General features: G+C 33.2%; 1 protein-coding gene across 1 annotated transcript in view; it reads left to right on the top strand.

Annotated features, from left to right (window-relative positions):
* Positions 1-251: 251 nt before the first annotated feature.
* LOC128181427 (SCO-spondin-like) overlaps positions 252-16,722 on the top strand; it is a 39,933-nt gene continuing 23,462 nt past the window's right edge. The window contains exons 1-15 of the mRNA XM_052849825.1: positions 252-346; positions 491-640; positions 1,277-1,399; positions 2,038-2,130; positions 3,509-3,664; positions 4,744-4,890; positions 5,768-5,941; positions 6,372-6,542; positions 8,475-8,639; positions 9,971-10,147; positions 11,081-11,251; positions 11,455-11,625; positions 11,948-12,118; positions 13,827-13,994; positions 16,343-16,513. Coding sequence (XP_052705785.1) covers positions 307-346; positions 491-640; positions 1,277-1,399; positions 2,038-2,130; positions 3,509-3,664; positions 4,744-4,890; positions 5,768-5,941; positions 6,372-6,542; positions 8,475-8,639; positions 9,971-10,147; positions 11,081-11,251; positions 11,455-11,625; positions 11,948-12,118; positions 13,827-13,994; positions 16,343-16,513 — 2,248 coding nt within the window. The 5' untranslated portion in view covers positions 252-306. The remainder of the gene's footprint in view (positions 347-490; positions 641-1,276; positions 1,400-2,037; positions 2,131-3,508; positions 3,665-4,743; positions 4,891-5,767; positions 5,942-6,371; positions 6,543-8,474; positions 8,640-9,970; positions 10,148-11,080; positions 11,252-11,454; positions 11,626-11,947; positions 12,119-13,826; positions 13,995-16,342; positions 16,514-16,722) is intronic.

Here is a 16,722-nt window from a genome sequence, read left to right as displayed (position 1 = left end):
TGTAACACCGAACCCGTCTTTTCTGTACGACGTGACATATAACGGAAAACAACTAAGTGCAGAAAAAGGCCTTTTTCTTAAAAAAAAATAATAAATTACGCAACACTGAAAAGGAAAAAAAAATAATTGACAGTCAAGGTGAAATTAATCGTTCGTCTAGCATTTTTTCTGGACATGTTTGATTGTTATTATTTAGAGGTATTGTACACTGTACGTGTGACAAAGGGAGCACGATCTGCGTTGCCATTTCTACAGATAACGGCGTGAGTACGACGGTCACATAGCAGAGCATTCCTTTCTGAAAATATGCCCAGGTTTTGGATGTTTTACGCGATCGCTTTAGTCTGTGAGTACACGTAACCTAGCTTTATAGCAAGTACTTTCTTTATTTGAAATTTTCTGTTTTATGTATTTTTTTCTTACTTTTGTCGTTTCAATCTTTGATTATGATGAACAAAATTTATCAATAATCACCTTTATCTCTTATCAGGTGTGGTAAAATGTTTTGCCGTAAATGCCTCATGTAATCATTGTCTTGAGGATTCTGATTGTTCCGACTTTTGCGAAAATAAGTATGAACAACCCAAATGTGCGGACCAGGGTTATTACGGATCGAATTTTCGATGTTGTGTCTGCAAAGGTGAGCAGCAATCATACTATTTTAGCGTTAGAATTTCGAGTCTTTTTCTATTCATTCATTTTTGTGACGTTTTTGTTTCTCTTTCGGTGATATTTTTGTTTTTCTTTTATTGCCTTGTGCATATTGAAGCTAAAAAATTTTTAAAAAGTTAAGTTAATGCAATAAAAAGCAAAAGTGTGGGTCAAAAATGTTGGTCATTGAAAACCTCTCTCTCTCTCTCTCTCTCTCTCTCTCTCTCTCTCTCTCTCTCTCTCTCTCTCTCTCTCTCTCTCTCTCTCTCTCTCTCTCTCTCTCTCTCTCTCTCTCTCTCTCTCTCTCTCTCTCTCTCTTTATGATCTTAAAATTATTTTTCTTTTCCTCTTTTTTCGTCGCTGGGTTGTAGCCGTGGGTGGGGTCAATGGGGGCAGGGGGGGGGGGGGGTAATAAGTTGATTTAGTATTTAAAGAATACGCGACAAATTTCATTTTACGTATATTTTCTGAAATCTCAAATTATACTGATATACATTTGATTCAACTATTCTCGGATAAGTTCATTTAAACCAAAAATCGTAATTCTTGATAAGGCCTTTTAAAAGATCTTGAAAAATATACGAGTTTTGGTCTTATTTATTGTATTTTGAAAATCCATTTACAGGCTTAGCGAAACGGCACAGACCAGACCCGTGTACTTCAAACCACGATTGTGCGACACACCACTGCCACAGTAGTCACGAGGTACCCTACTGTGACCATGCGCACAATCATTGCGAATGTGCACGTAAGAACATTTTATGTATATGCATCATACTTTTCATTTGAGAAAATAAGATTATTTATGATTATTTTAAACCGTTAACTTTTAAACCTAACTATTTTAGATTTCAAATTCAAAACAATTATATCTAGATTTTTTTTTATCAGACGGTAAGGAAAATCTAAAAATATATCTTTTGGGGATTTATCAAAATATAAACCAGACACACGGGAGCTCTCGATAGAATTTATTTTGTAGGAAATGCATGTACCTTCTATAATGCATATTTTAGCATTTACAAAAAGGAATTTATCCTGTGTCGCTACGATTTCGATTTTATTTACCGTGATCATTTTAATCGCCAAAAGGTCGTTTAAAATTAATGTACAAACGTCAAAGTATCTCTGTAACTAGGCAAACGTGAAACCACCGTTTGCTCTAATGTGTCTCCTTTTTGTTGTTTTTTTTTCGGTTCGTTTCTTTTTTTATTTTGAAAGGGTCAATTCTGATAATTTCACTGGTTTTGGTTTTCTTTACATTATTTGTAGACATTTTTCAAAAACAAAACTTCTGACTGTATTTCTTTTAAATGCATTGATCTAATTTGCTTTGCACACCCAAAAAACCTACTGGTTTATTTAGTATATTGGTTTTTTCTTCAGACTGTTTGTCAGATCATGATTGTCGAAGTACCCAGTGCCATGCAGGGGAGGTTCCATTCTGTAGAAGTCATACCTGCGAATGCCACAGACATGGTAGGGATGTTTCTATAATTATATTTTGAACAGTTTCATGAGATACAACTCATTGTTAGAATCGTTGTTAACAATTCCACATGAAGAATGCTGTGTGACTTATTCTATTAATAAATACGAAGCTGGGTGTCTAATCGTTGTTATTACGTAATATAAGAGTATTTATCTCAATTGTGATACATTTATTGCATGGTAATAGTGAAGGAAATATGAAGATTTTTTCATTCCAGGGAAAATCATATTTTCCGAGCCCAACGCCCGAGGGAAATGTGATTTTCCTGGGGGAATAAATCCTTATTCATGTATCTCCATCACCAATTCACTATCATGCAATAAATTGTTTATTATACCGAATCGATCACAGGTGAATTTTTTAGACTACATCAGGTTCGCATCGGTTTTTTTACTTTAACTCTCAAAACGTTGTGAATGTTTACTGATTTCTTTTTATGTTTACTTAGTTTTCTGATATAGAAAATATTCAAAATGTTGAATATAACTCAATAAAACTAAACTATTGTCTATTGATCATTTGAATCATATTGTATCCTCATATGCATTATTGAGACTTTTCATACGCTTTTAATGAAAATTCACGTGGCTTCCAAAGGGGAGGGGTGTAATGATGATGACAGAGCCATACTAGTAATGAAGTTTTATTGCCCTGATTCGGGATTGCCCAAAGCCAATCAAATATTCGCGTTATATAGAATTATTATACTGAGGTATACCAATAATTTTTCCTGACCTCCATTACTCGTTTTATGTTGCTAGTTATATATTGATGATGGGGGTGGGTGATTTAATTAAATGCACTGCTAGATGCTTATTGTTGATGCATAATTAATATGACCAAAAATATTCATAAACGTTTCTGCATTGAGCTTAATGCTCCCTGCAAAATTATGCCTGCATAATGATTCTATTCTGGCTCGTGCAGGCGGATAGCTAACCACGTACAATAAAAGTCAAACGAATTCATACTATTATTTTAATGTGTGGAAAACACTATTGGGATCGCATTCAAGTGTATAAGAAATTAATTAACAGCCATGTATATCTAACTGTTTTGGAAAATGCTGATAGCAAAGGCATTTTTTAGTCTAATTGGTTTCGTTTTTATTTTAGCTTCACAATGTGTTTTCTAAAATAAAAAAAATAGGAAAAACTCTTTGTTATATGTATGGTGTCATTTGGGGACAGGTGGACTCTTATTAACTAAGTCAGATTTCTTATGCAATGCATTAATTATAATTACAAAAAAGCTGTCACCCCCATCTTCACCCCACCCCAACCCCCGCAGAGAATTGTACCTATAATGAGTTTTGAGGGATATTGCGGTTGTTGTTATCTGTTTTGCTTTGGGTTTTATTTGTAGTCTATGGTAATTGGCAGCCGTGGTCTACCTGGTCTAGTTGCACGAGCACCTGTGGGCATGGTACGATGACAAGAACACGTCACTGTGACACGGAACCGACCCACCCGTGTCAGGGTCAGTCTTCAGAGGAATATACCTGTAACAATGCTCCATGTGGTGAGTCAAACTGTTGCGCATCTTTCGTTAGCTCGACCTCAAGTCCCATGGGATTGAATTATGTTTTTTAAAATCATACATATAAAGAAAAATTTAAAGTGTATTCTGATTTTTTTTCTCACATTTATTTTTAATTAAATCTTTGTGTGTAATAAGAAAGGGGTTTTTTTTTGCGCCCAAACAGTCTATTATATTTTAAAAGATATACATGTATATATACAGTGTAGTCAGACACCCAACGTCAAAAAAGTGCATGTTGTTGATAATGGTAATAAATCTGTGTTTCAAACTCAGTAAAATTATTGATATCAATGTTTACATATATATATATATGTGTAGACTGAAATAAAAGATAAGACACACAACGCTGTAGAACTTCCAGTTATATGATGATTATTCTAATCTTATGAAACGTGTTAATTTGTCTGAAAAGTTGATACTAAACGGAATAGTTGTTATGCGACTCAGATGATAATGTGCTAAAATCTGAAGAAAAAAAATGCCCGATATTTTATTCTTTAAAAAAGTTGAGTTGACGTCATACATGTAACATGAACTTTTGACCGAAACCTTCATTAAGGGTATAAGAATCATCATGACATGACGTCATATTGATGAGATAAAAAGACATTTTTTTTTTAAAATTTAATGTGTGTCCCAAATAGCCTAACTCGTTTGACACAGGTTCTTTTAGTAGTAGGCTGACATATTTTGATCAGTTGTATCATGTAAAAAATTTTAATCAAAATTACTAGAATTGGTGAATTTTTACAATCGTAGTACAAAATCATGTTGGGTTAAAATAATCATAGAAATATTATTGTTATTATTATATCAATGGTAATAAATAAATCATTGAAGATAAATTTACACTGCTCCCTGATCCTCCTTAAACACATATATATGTTCTGTAATATCAGAATTGTTCAATTAAACTAGAATAGGAAAAAACACGTCTTTGGTAATAAAATTAATATTTTTTAAACTAATTTATTTAAATATGATAGTTTTATTTTATCTGGTGCATATTGGACGATATTGAAACTTTTGGTTATACGTTTATTGGTTTGTTTTATTAGCTGTATGGTCCAACTGGAGTGCATGGAGCTCGTGTAGCCTCACGTGCGGGACAGGCACGCAGTCTAGAACACGCACCTGTTCCGGGTCCCACCCTTGTTCTGGAGACCCAACTGAGACGAGGTCTTGCAAAGACAGTGTTTGTAGTGGTACTTTAAATTTGATTTTTTTCCACCGCCCAATTTAATTGTACCATTCTTTTATTTAATTTAAAAAATCCAATAAATACATATATCTTTGGGGTTTTTTATGGGCCTTCCGGATTGGGGTAATTTTGATTCATTCAAATTCATTCATGTAGTTTCCGTGACATAAAAGTTTAAAAAAAATAATGAGTTTGTCATTTTACCTAATTGCCAAAATCATATAAAAGAATTTAAAGGAGCATGGTCACGATTTTGGTCAATTTGGTCGATTTTTCTGTTTTTATTATTTACAATGCTTTAAAAATGCATTTCTTATTATCAACTTAAATTTTGGTGCCAGTCGATGAGTTTTAAGCAAGATACAGGGCATAAAATTCTTCGTCATGTAAACAAGGCTCGTGCCCTGTTTTTGTTTACATAGGTTCAATAGACCAGTAAAAAAAAATTTTCAAGCGGATTTGTCTATCTTCTTAATAAACAGTAAACAGTTCCTAACGGTTAACACATTCAGTTGAGGTCTAAAACTGGAATTTTCACTTCAACATTCAAAATGTAAACAAAAGCTTTGTTTACATAGCGAAGAATTATAAACTCTGTAACTCGCTTATAACTCAACAAATGGCACTCAAATTTTGGTTGCCTATTAAAAATGCCTCACTGAAGCATTGTACACATTAAAATCGAAAAAAAAAATATTTTTTGACCAAAATCGTGATCATGCCCCTTGAAGGAACTTAGATGTGAAACAAAACAAAAAACAAACTGAAAAAAACGACACATTTCTTTAGCTAAAACCGTAAATAATATCCAAACATTTGAGTTATTATCTCATAAAATTGTTGAATACTATTTGCACATGACAAGTGCCAATGATTTGTAGCTGTGGACGGCGGCTGGACTAATTGGAGTGATTGGGGCTCCTGCAGCACCACGTGTGGATATGGACAAAAGAGGCGATTTCGAAGTTGTTCCAATCCTTCCCCTGAATATGGAGGTCTTGACTGCTCCGGGGAGAGCACTGAACTCATGAATTGTCTTGGTGGAAACTGCACTGGTATTGAAGCATGTCTATTTAAATCTTTATTTTCTTTTATTTTTTATTTGGCCCCGGAGAGCATAATTAAGGTACATGTATACGGAACCGCTCAATATTAGAACCTACTTCCTTTCGGAAATCATTTACTATTATATCAATTATCAAATTTCAAATTAAACATCGTAGATCAATCAATACAATCATTAGTCTTAAACTTAAACATCAGCTATTGATCTTAGAGTCATGTGTATGATACTTTTAGAAGAATTTTATGAATATTTTGATTAAATAAGGGACATGTATAATTTGAAAATTCTATAACGCTGACATTTTTTTTCTTAAATGATATACTTTTATCCGGCTCATTAATGAACACTCTCAAATGACACAAACTACCTTATTATCTTTGATATATTTTAACATTTGAGTTGTGACCTAATCTCCCTAGCTGATGGCGACTGGTCCAAATGGATGTCTTGGAGCACGTGCTCCAATACTTGTGGAACAGGATGGAAGATCCGATCCCGTGAATGTAACAACCCTCCACCATTTCTGGGAGGACAAACTTGCAATGGGCTTGGCTACGCTGTTGATTCTTGTACAGTTTCTGCATGTGCCGGTGAGCATACTCTTTTTTATAGTTGAAAAAATAAAATCTCTCTCTCTCTCTCTCTCTCTCTCTCTCTCTCTCTCTCTCTCTGATTTCGGTTTTTGTAGTAAAAAGCTTCTGTTGTACATCGCTGTAGGTTTAATGGCAGTCGGTCAAACTAAATCGTTAGTTGTACATACGATTACGGGCGCTATAGAACGGTATTTTATATACAAGATACGCAGATCTAGCACTGAAGAGTTGATGTTATGTTTTGTGGTATTACATTTTCCGCATTGAAAAATACTGTTACGTCAGATTACGTTAGTTAAAAGGAACACTTCCTGTGTGATACACTGAGAACTATCTCATTAATTATCAATTAGTAAAGTTCACCAGAATTCACCGAATTTTGGTCTAAACTTAACTTCCTATTTTCATTGAAACATTATGTTAAATGATTTTTGTCTGTTGATTTTTCCAATGACTGACAATGTTGTCTGCCTAACATTATGCAACAGCAAGATCTAAGAAACAGATTCACTTTTAAAGAGTCATTTTAAAGAAGACCGACACAATTAAGCGGAAAAGATGCATTACATAAGCGAATATTTTGCAAAACCGCAACTCAAACATTAATTTGATTAAATAATGCAACATCAAAATCATCTAAAAATGCAGAATCAAAATCTCCAAAAACGAACCGTTAACCTTTGCCCGACAAAGGTCAACAAAAGTACATAAGTATTTGTGTGCATATTTGAAGCCCTGACCAATGTTTGCGCACTCATATTACCAGCACAAATGTGGCATGAAATCAATGCTATGCTAATTTAAAAAAGAATAATGATTGCTTTGGTGCTCAGACCCCAAAATGAAAAAGACACTACAGCTATTTTTTTCATCTCGGTTATTTTTTTTAATTTTTAAAACACAGTTCAGTACAAGAAGAAAAGTTCTGTATACTGAAAGATTGAATCTTTTTACTGCAATAATAAGCTCGTGAGTGCGTGTTCAAGATGTTCCGAAATTCATAATTTACATCATATCGACTTGATTTTACTGAGATCACGTGATTTTGAATGACAGCTGCTGTCAATGGAATATTTGTGATTATAGTTTTATTGAAATAAAAAGATAGTGAAATATTATTTTTTGCATAGAATCATGCACGTGAGAGATACTAGTACTAGCAAAGCGTTTTAACTCTTAATGTAAAGAAATTTCTACACTTGTTGCTCGTAGGACCCCAGAGCGTTATTTTAAATGAGGCGCCTGATGAAGAAGGGAAATGGAAATGCCTGGCATATCTGAATTTTAAATTCTCTTACTACTTATAGAAAATGAGGTTTTGATGACACAGGGAAATTAATTATGGTTTTTTTATCTCTCACAATATGTACATTTCGCACTTGTGATCTGTCTCTTTACTTTCGTTCATTTTTTAGCCAAATCTGCTATAATTCGTGGTCTTTCATCCTCACGCTGAAATGTTTACAGTCGATGCGCATGCCGTATTGAACTAAATGCTGGACTAGCAATAGTTATTTATAGGCATATATATAGTTATATAAATTGAGAATTTTAAAGACTTTACAATGCGTACTTTTTGCAAAGTTCACACTCAGCTTTTCAAGAAAATGCATTTAAGTTACGGGAAAACATTGCATGGTATTTGCGCAAAATTAGCTGTAGTGTCTCTTTAATGAATACACTTTCTGATTTTAAGAACGAAAATAAGACTCCTTATTTTGTTATAAAATTGCGTGCAAAATAATAAACTTTTCTTATTTTGTGAATACACATTGTTATTGACCCACCTTGAGCCCTGCCTGCATTTAATCAATAATTTGATGAATGGTGACCATATCTTTTAATGTTAAATCAAATATACAAAACAGTAATTCGAACACGCGTTTAGCGACTATCATATTAACGTACTCTCATTACTTTGATGATCAGTCGATGGCGGCTGGGCGGATTGGATGGGCTGGTCCACCTGTTCTGAGTCAACCGTAAACGGTATGCAATTTAGGTATCGATCCTGCACCAATCCCGGGCCTTCTCATGGCGGAATGAACTGCAATGGATCATCCATGGAAATGACAAACTGTAGCCATCCTCCAGGTTAGCTTAAAGGATTTTGTAAATTGCGAATATGCAAGGAAAAGGACAAAATTGACAACTAATTTAGTACTCCAACAAAACTCCATTTATATTGTTTGTTATTGTTGATTCTATCCTACGTTACATCGCACTTTCAAAAATAAGCACTTTGATTTTTTTTTTTCAAGTGCATTAATTTTGAGACAACGCAGCTTAAAAATAGAGTTATCTCATAAGTTAAAGTTGTAACTTAATTTTCACACAGAAAAAAAACTCGTGACAATCATCCAAGTAGGACTTAAAGAGCACTGCTAAGAAACTGCCCGTTCTTTCTTTCTTTCGTTTCGTTCTTTCTTTTTTCAAATCATTGGGCAATGCCAGAACTGGAAATGATCGATGCAAATTTATTTTCAAATATCATAAATTTTATGTGCTTATGAACAAACATGGTGAGATAAATTAAAACTTGCTTTAATGCTTGTGTGTTTAAGCTGATATTGTTTTGGAGTTTGTACAAACTTATTCTATTTTTATATTAATGAAATGAATTATTTGGTTTGAATTCGAGAAGACGGTTTATGTTTAGACAACTCCATGTATCATTTTTTTAACAAAGCATGTGAGAAACCATTGTTTGGCCAACATATTATTTTTTTAATATCACTATTCATTAACAGCAAAGCTTAATATCCTCTTTTCCATTCTGTTACGTTTACTGCAGTTTGCTGAATAAAATATGTTTGGAAAGGAAATATGAGAGACAGGAGACCTTCTTCCGGTAATCAATTGAGTTATGAACTGTTGGTTTTATGCACTTTAAAAAAATTTCAAAGTGTGTTGACAAAATGCTCTACACGTAATGGCTATTCATGCGTTAAAAAGATTTTTGTAAATGTTGTCATTTATTCCTTGCATTCTTTGCTGATGCTTATTTTCAATCTGAAGTAACATTGTATTTGGTATAAATTTTGACTTGAGATTTAAGATATAATTTGAAAATTCATCAATTAAGATATTGTCCTGATAATGCTTCCAATTTGCAATCGATCATGATAATTTCTTCATTCTGTTTTAATACATAATCATAACTTACATATAATCCTCTTTCTTTTTATTAAAAAAAAATGCAAATCGTTTTGAACTAATCTAAAATAATGGCCTGTCTAAAATATTGTGGTATAAGCAAGAATTATTTTGGTGTGTTTACCAAAAACAAAAAACAAAACTAAGAACTTCCACCACCATGTTTAAGGCTTGGAATTTCCTGCCACCTGTTAAAAACAAAATTGAGAACAGAACAAAGACATGGTTTTAAATGTTTTTGTGAATTACACATCTTTGAAAAATAACAGCAATTGATGGTAGCTGGGGCCACTGGAGTTCTTGGGACACCTGTAGTGCCACGTGTGGGCCCGGAGTGCAGATTCGAACACGAAATTGTACACACCCAGCACCGCAAAACGGCGGACTCCCATGCCCCGGAAGTGGGATTGAATCTAAAAACTGCAGTGCAACCAGTGTTTGCATTGGTATGTTGATAAATACATCTTTTTAAGTTCCGTAAAAGTTTTAATAGGAATCCCTCGTTTTCTGAGGGACCATTTATATTTGAATGAACAATAGAAAGTATTCATTAAAGCGTCAAACTGTTGGTCTGCAGTTCGAAACTGGCTGGAATATTTTTTGCAATCAATCACTTACGGTATTATAGCTACAAATGGAAGCACAAGTCAGATTGTCATAGTGCGTTAGTGAATTGCATCAGAAAACCAATACAGATAACAATTAATGCAAACCAAAAAGGAGCTTCGCTAAAAAGTTGACACTGAAAATTTCAAAATGAAAATTATATTCTGAATATAAAACACTTCTCCCCTAATTGGTTTTCCAAAGTTCCATGCTACATTAAACTAAAATTTGAGTCACATTTTGAAATTTTAAAAAGAATATGAATTTATAAGGTAAAAAGGCCGATTTTCTCCTGTAGCTTTATCCTTTTTGGTCATCTACATTTGTATGTAAGCATGTATTAACTGATAAAATAGAAGTTAACTGCAAATTCAAATTGCTTTTAAAAAGCATTTTTTAATTCTTATTAAAGTTGGTTTGATTCTTTGAATTTAAATTCGGTGTCATCAAAGTGGTTTTGTTGTCCAGTTTTTCCAATGGTAATAGTATGTTAAAGATATGATTCTGGAAAATTCCCAAAATTTATTTTGTATAATTACAAAATCACATATTGAATGAAATCGTACGAGAACTGTTATGAATTGTAGCGCATTAGTTGAATATGACGCGAAAACTTAAACATGTTACGTAATATACTATGTAAATACTGGTTACTACTTTTCACTTGTTAAAATCTAAATGTAGAAATGAAAAGTACGCTGTATATTATTCACAGCCTTGAATAGAGGGACGAAGATTGATGACTAATTTTTTTTTCAAATTAATTTTTGAAGTTGACGGCGGATGGTCGAACTGGAATGCGTGGTCGCCTTGTTCAAGCCCCACCGGAGATGGCTGGAGAATCCGCGCGCGCACGTGCAGCAACCCGTCTCCATTGAATGGTGGACACGACTGCGTTGGATTGTCATTTAACTCTGTGGCGTGCTCATTGACACCTACATTTGGTTTGTTTCCATATTCTTTTTTATCTTTGATATAATCTGATATTTCATGACCTTTATGTATTATGGTATTAAAGTAAAACACGTGTATCATATCCATTTGATGTGGTTGGAAGTTTTTATTGTATGGAGGGAATGGGGTGGTTTTTTGTGGTTGTAATATTTAATTTATTTTCATCTTTATTTCATAATCTTTACTACTTTAGAGGATGGGGGTTGGAGCTCTTGGGAAGAATGGTCATCCTGCAGTGTATCGTGTGGGGTCGGAGTGCATAGTCGGTCACGTAGCTGTACGAACCCAGCGCCACTTGGCGGCGGAAAAGACTGCTCTGGAAACAGCATAGAATCAAGTACTTGTGATGCAGGCATCTGTGCAGGTAAGTGTTCGGTTGCGTTTTTAAGAAACTTATTTTGGTTTTTTTTTTCTATACATGTAGTTAATATGTTGACTTGTAGCCGAAATGGTTTTCTTCAAAACATTTGATAACTCTTTATATTAGTTTGTTCACAATTTTATAAAATCAAAATCCTTTTAGAAATACTAATATTAATTTATTATATATAAATGCCCTAATTTTTTATAAAAATACATGTAATTTCTGAATCATCAAAGACAGCAATGAATTGATACAGATTGCATTATCATATCTTAGATTTCGTATTTGCTTGGCCAGTATTGTTCAGTGTAAAGTATTTCAGTGGACGGTGGTTGGAATCTATGGACAGCATGGACTCCCTGTAGCGTCACGTGTGGATCCGGGGAACAAACACGTCATAGAAAATGTTCAAATCCGGAACCGGTATTTGGAGGGAAGCCGTGTTCAGGAGAATCCACTGAATCCAAAAATTGTCATCTTCGATTTTGTAGTGGTATGTTTTTATACGCTTTGTTTTATTTACTACATGTTTGCATGACCAAGAAACAGGAATATAGACCAAGAAACAGGAATATATTGTTTAAACTGATATATCTATGCACTCTTTTTTTTTTAATTATGATTACGGGCCGCCGGAAGGCGGTCCGTTATTTGATATACATTTAAATATTGTTACTGCGTTTCTGCGGGATAGTTCTTTTTTAATAGAATTAACATTATGCTTATTTTTATGAATTAAAAGGAAATTTGCATGTAGAAATATGTTTTATGCCTTTTAAAAAATATCACATATTTTTTGTTTTACTCGTAAATGAAAAATATGTTTCGGACTTCTTCATTCTTTACAAATCGGTAAGCGGGACATACTAAAGACCTGAAATACCAAAGACCTGAATGTAATTAAATTTTATATAAATGATATATTTGAATTTCTATGTGCCGTGTCCAATAAAATGTCTTTGTGTGTGTATTTATTATATTTCCATGTAAAATGTGGTAGAAAATATCATGAAATGACATCCATATCAATTATTTACGCAAAAATATGACAGAAATGAAAATTTTAATTGACTGGAAATTTTGAACTAATCCATTTCTATTTTATCATGCGGTCCCTTGAAATCATATGAACTAGTGCATTAAGTTTTCATGCAATACAGTGCAACAAAAACATGGTTTGAAATACATAATCTCCAATAGAAAAATTATGAGTTGAACTTTACATTAGAGTAATGTACAAATCAATGTGTTCTCCATTACTTCATATTATAGCAATGGTCATACAATTACCGTTAGAAATGCTTACAGTAACGAACTCGATTCTTTGGTTTGAACATATTTTATTGTATATATAATATACAAAGGGTTCGAACACAAGTTCTTGCAACTTACTAGGTTCTCACCCAATTACAAGTAATTTGCAATTGTCATAAAACATGGTACAGGTATATACACATATATTGAAAAAAAATGGTAAAGAACAAAATAGTATACTTATGTAAATCTGCGAGAATTGATTATAAAGTTCTGCACAGCTGTGAAAATTCTAACATTAGTTTTATAATCTAGGTTGTCATTACCCCATAGTAAAGTATGCGAATCTATAATACCTAAATTTTGTATTTGGAATAGTTCATTAAATAAGGTATTCTTTGCATTAGAAAATAGTTTGCAAACAAATAAAAAATGATATACATCTTCTTTCTTTCCACATATGCAATTTGGAGAATCAACAATATTTCTTCTGTGTAAATCATAATTTAGTAAACAATTGTGTCTTAATTTTGTATGAATGATGTTAGCTACTCTTTTCTTTATTCGATTCTTTATACTCGATTCTTTATGATAATAGTAAAATATTAAACTTCAAAACAAGTTGCTTAAAGTATATTCAAATTTACCATTAAAATTAGTACAACCAACTATTATTTTCTTCTTTTTGGTGTGTTTTTATGTAAACAACCAATGATTCATACAACAATTATGTTTTTGAGGCCCATTTGACGCTTGCGTCAATATGATTTCTTGTTATTTCTTTATAATATGATTTCATCTATATCGGTAAGCGAGCCCGCTTCCACTTTTTTAATTCTCTGCATGTACATATATAATGTTAACTATATAAACAGGTTTGGGAGGTGTTTGTGAAATGTATAAAATTGAAACTACATTTGGCTTCAACTTGCTCTCTCTCAATAAAGTTGATGGCGCTTGGTCCAGCTGGTTGTGGTCCTCGTGTTCGAGCACGTGTGGATCAGGCTGGAGGATTAGAGGACGCACCTGCACAAACCCTGCACCCCTGAACGGAGGAAAATCTTGCAGTGGTCACAACCATTTTCAAGAGTCGTGCTCTCTACAACCATGTCCAGGTCAGATCATTCAACATAATTCATATTTAGGGAGTTATAGGAAGCCTTAATAATAACGTAATTTCTATCTATTAAAATAACACTATAGTTGGGATACATAAATATAATTTGGAAGGATCATTAATTTCTAACTACATGTAGAATAAAGCATATGTTACCGAGTTAAAAATTGTTAGTTTTGAGTTCGAAACCTATAGGGACTTCAACGATTATTATCTTTCTAAGAATTTTTTAAATTGCATATGATCAATTACTAGTATGCAGTTTGAAAATTTTAAAGCAATGCACGTGATTATTTTTGAGTATGATGTACTTTCAGGAATAGATATATTTTGTACAAGCCCTAAACTGTCCATTCCGTAAGATATTGTACAGTCCGCAGCGCGTTGGTATAGAGGACAGTACATGAACAATATATTTTTCTCACATAATCACCGGTGTGAGATCGGTTTGTCCTGTGTGAGCCAGCAGTGTAATATTTTTCTGGTTACACTGTGTATTACTACGCCGCTTTAAAATGTAAACAAACGTTGTATGCTGTAGGGATAAGCAAAATAATGGATTTAGATTATCCATTAGGTGAGTGTTTTGCTTAATTAATTACAATTTATTGTATTTTTTTTTAATAAAACTATGCTATCATTTTTGTAAAGCACGCGGAGGGATAATTCAAAACCGAGAGTAATCTTTTGAACGTCATAACATAAAGTTGTCAGACATCGCTTATTTAACGTTAAATAATGCGAGAAAAGTAATCATTCATTATATACACGTGTGGGATAGTGAAATTACCTCGGGTCCAAGATTCACGGTCAAGGATTCGGCAAATCGTCCTGGCCTAGACCGTGAATCGTGTTCCCTCGGTGGAATTTCACTATATCACACTCGTAATAATGAATGATTCTATTAATCTGACATAATGGTCAGTTAGAGGCTTAAATCTTACTTAAAACATTTTAATTGGCTTTCCATTGCTTAGGAGAAGTTTTTACGATTGTCCTGCAGTTTCGTTTCATTTACCATTTTGCGTATGTAACTAAACTAAATATTGAATAAAAGAACACTTGTCAATTGCAAGACCATGACACATGTTTAGATAAACCATAATTTAATATTTTTGTATTGTTCCTATTAGTCCATATTAGGTCATGAAACAAAAAAACGCGCATAGGTGAGTATGGAAACCCCCGCAGATTCGTTAATTATGTACAAACAACGGGAAAGGGTGGCGTTTTTGTAGGGTTAAAATGTTATAGAGGCTGGTTGTTCAACAATTTAACCATCAGATCTTCGTAAAATTTTAAAGCAATATAAGCTTTAGAATTTCATTTTACTGCAAAAACCTGCTAGTATGATAAGTCTGCATGTAACTGAAAATTTCATGAACATAAGATTTTTTAAAAAATCAGAAATTTTTGTCAGAAGAAACAGTTTACTTCTACGGAATTTATAGCAGATCAATTTTTGAAAAGGACGACAATAATTCAATTTTGCTCCAATTTAGGCTTCTTTAACGACATTTTCCACAAAATATAGCTAACAGAAATTTAAAAAACCATGATATTTTTTGACATTTGATTAGAAAATAATATTTTTGGAAGAAAAAAAAATTTCAACACGAAACTTGCAGCTCACATTGCTTGAAGATTGATTTAGTAAGCTATATATGTATTTAGTAAAAAAAAAAAATAACAACAACAAATCAATAGATTTTACCTTTTAAATTTGAATTTTGCTATATTTTTATATATAGCTCTTCTTATAAATAAGATAAACACAGTCTAAAAATGGTCTCGACCATCGAGTCCTCTTAATGTATGAATTTATGAATGTTCGATTTAATTTAGAAACCTTTTCTGACTCAATTTCATGCAAAAGGACGACGTTTATATGGTTTTAAAATAGGTGAAATAGGTCAATTTTGTAGAACTTTTCTTCTTGTTTGGATCTGTAAATTTCAAATCTCGTGAATATTTTACGTCATTTGCCCATGAAAGCCGATAAACTCCCGGAAAATTGAAGACAAATTTGTAATTGTGTTTTTCTTTGCTACTGTTTGTCTGTTAGTCTCTGTTTATCCCAATTATCAGCAGCAGTTAAGTATGTCACTTGTAGAAGTCCAATAAGTATTGAACAGCTGCAAGTAAAGAAATTATTGAACGGGTGCAGGACAGTTAGAGATTTTTTGGACTCGGTTTAACTAAAGATGACGTCACAATTTTAAATGTTTTAATCCACAACAATACCCCACAGTGTTTAATATAATTATATCACTTAAGCCTATTTTGTCAAAAGTTGGAGGCGATAAATATTATAAAAGTTAAATGATAATTAACAAATTTCAACAGTGGATGGAGGATGGACGGACTGGCACGTGGTAAGCGGGTGTAGTGTGACTTGTGGAAGTGGACTACAGAAGCGTACGCGAACTTGCACTAATCCACCACCGGCTTTTGGCGGGAAATCGTGTTCAGGAAACGACACGGACCATATACCATGCATGCCAAAACATTGCAGCGGTGTGTATTGATAATTTATTTTTACGATCTCTTAGGATTTCTCAATTTGCTTTTCAATTTTGTAAATATTCTAGAAAATAATTAAGAAGGGTACTGTATAAAAATAATCTACAATTGCAGGCAAATAGCATTGTTTTTGAAAGGGGGGGGGGGGGGCAGGGAACTCATCTAAAAAATATTGACAAGCAAAAAAAAAATAATTAAGGGAC

This window comes from Crassostrea angulata, chromosome 1, assembly GCF_025612915.1.
Source record: "Crassostrea angulata isolate pt1a10 chromosome 1, ASM2561291v2, whole genome shotgun sequence".
NCBI lineage: Eukaryota > Metazoa > Mollusca > Bivalvia > Ostreida > Ostreidae > Magallana > Magallana angulata.
The sequence above is the reverse complement of the archived record's forward strand: the minus strand, read 5'-3'. Positions and strand labels throughout refer to the sequence as shown.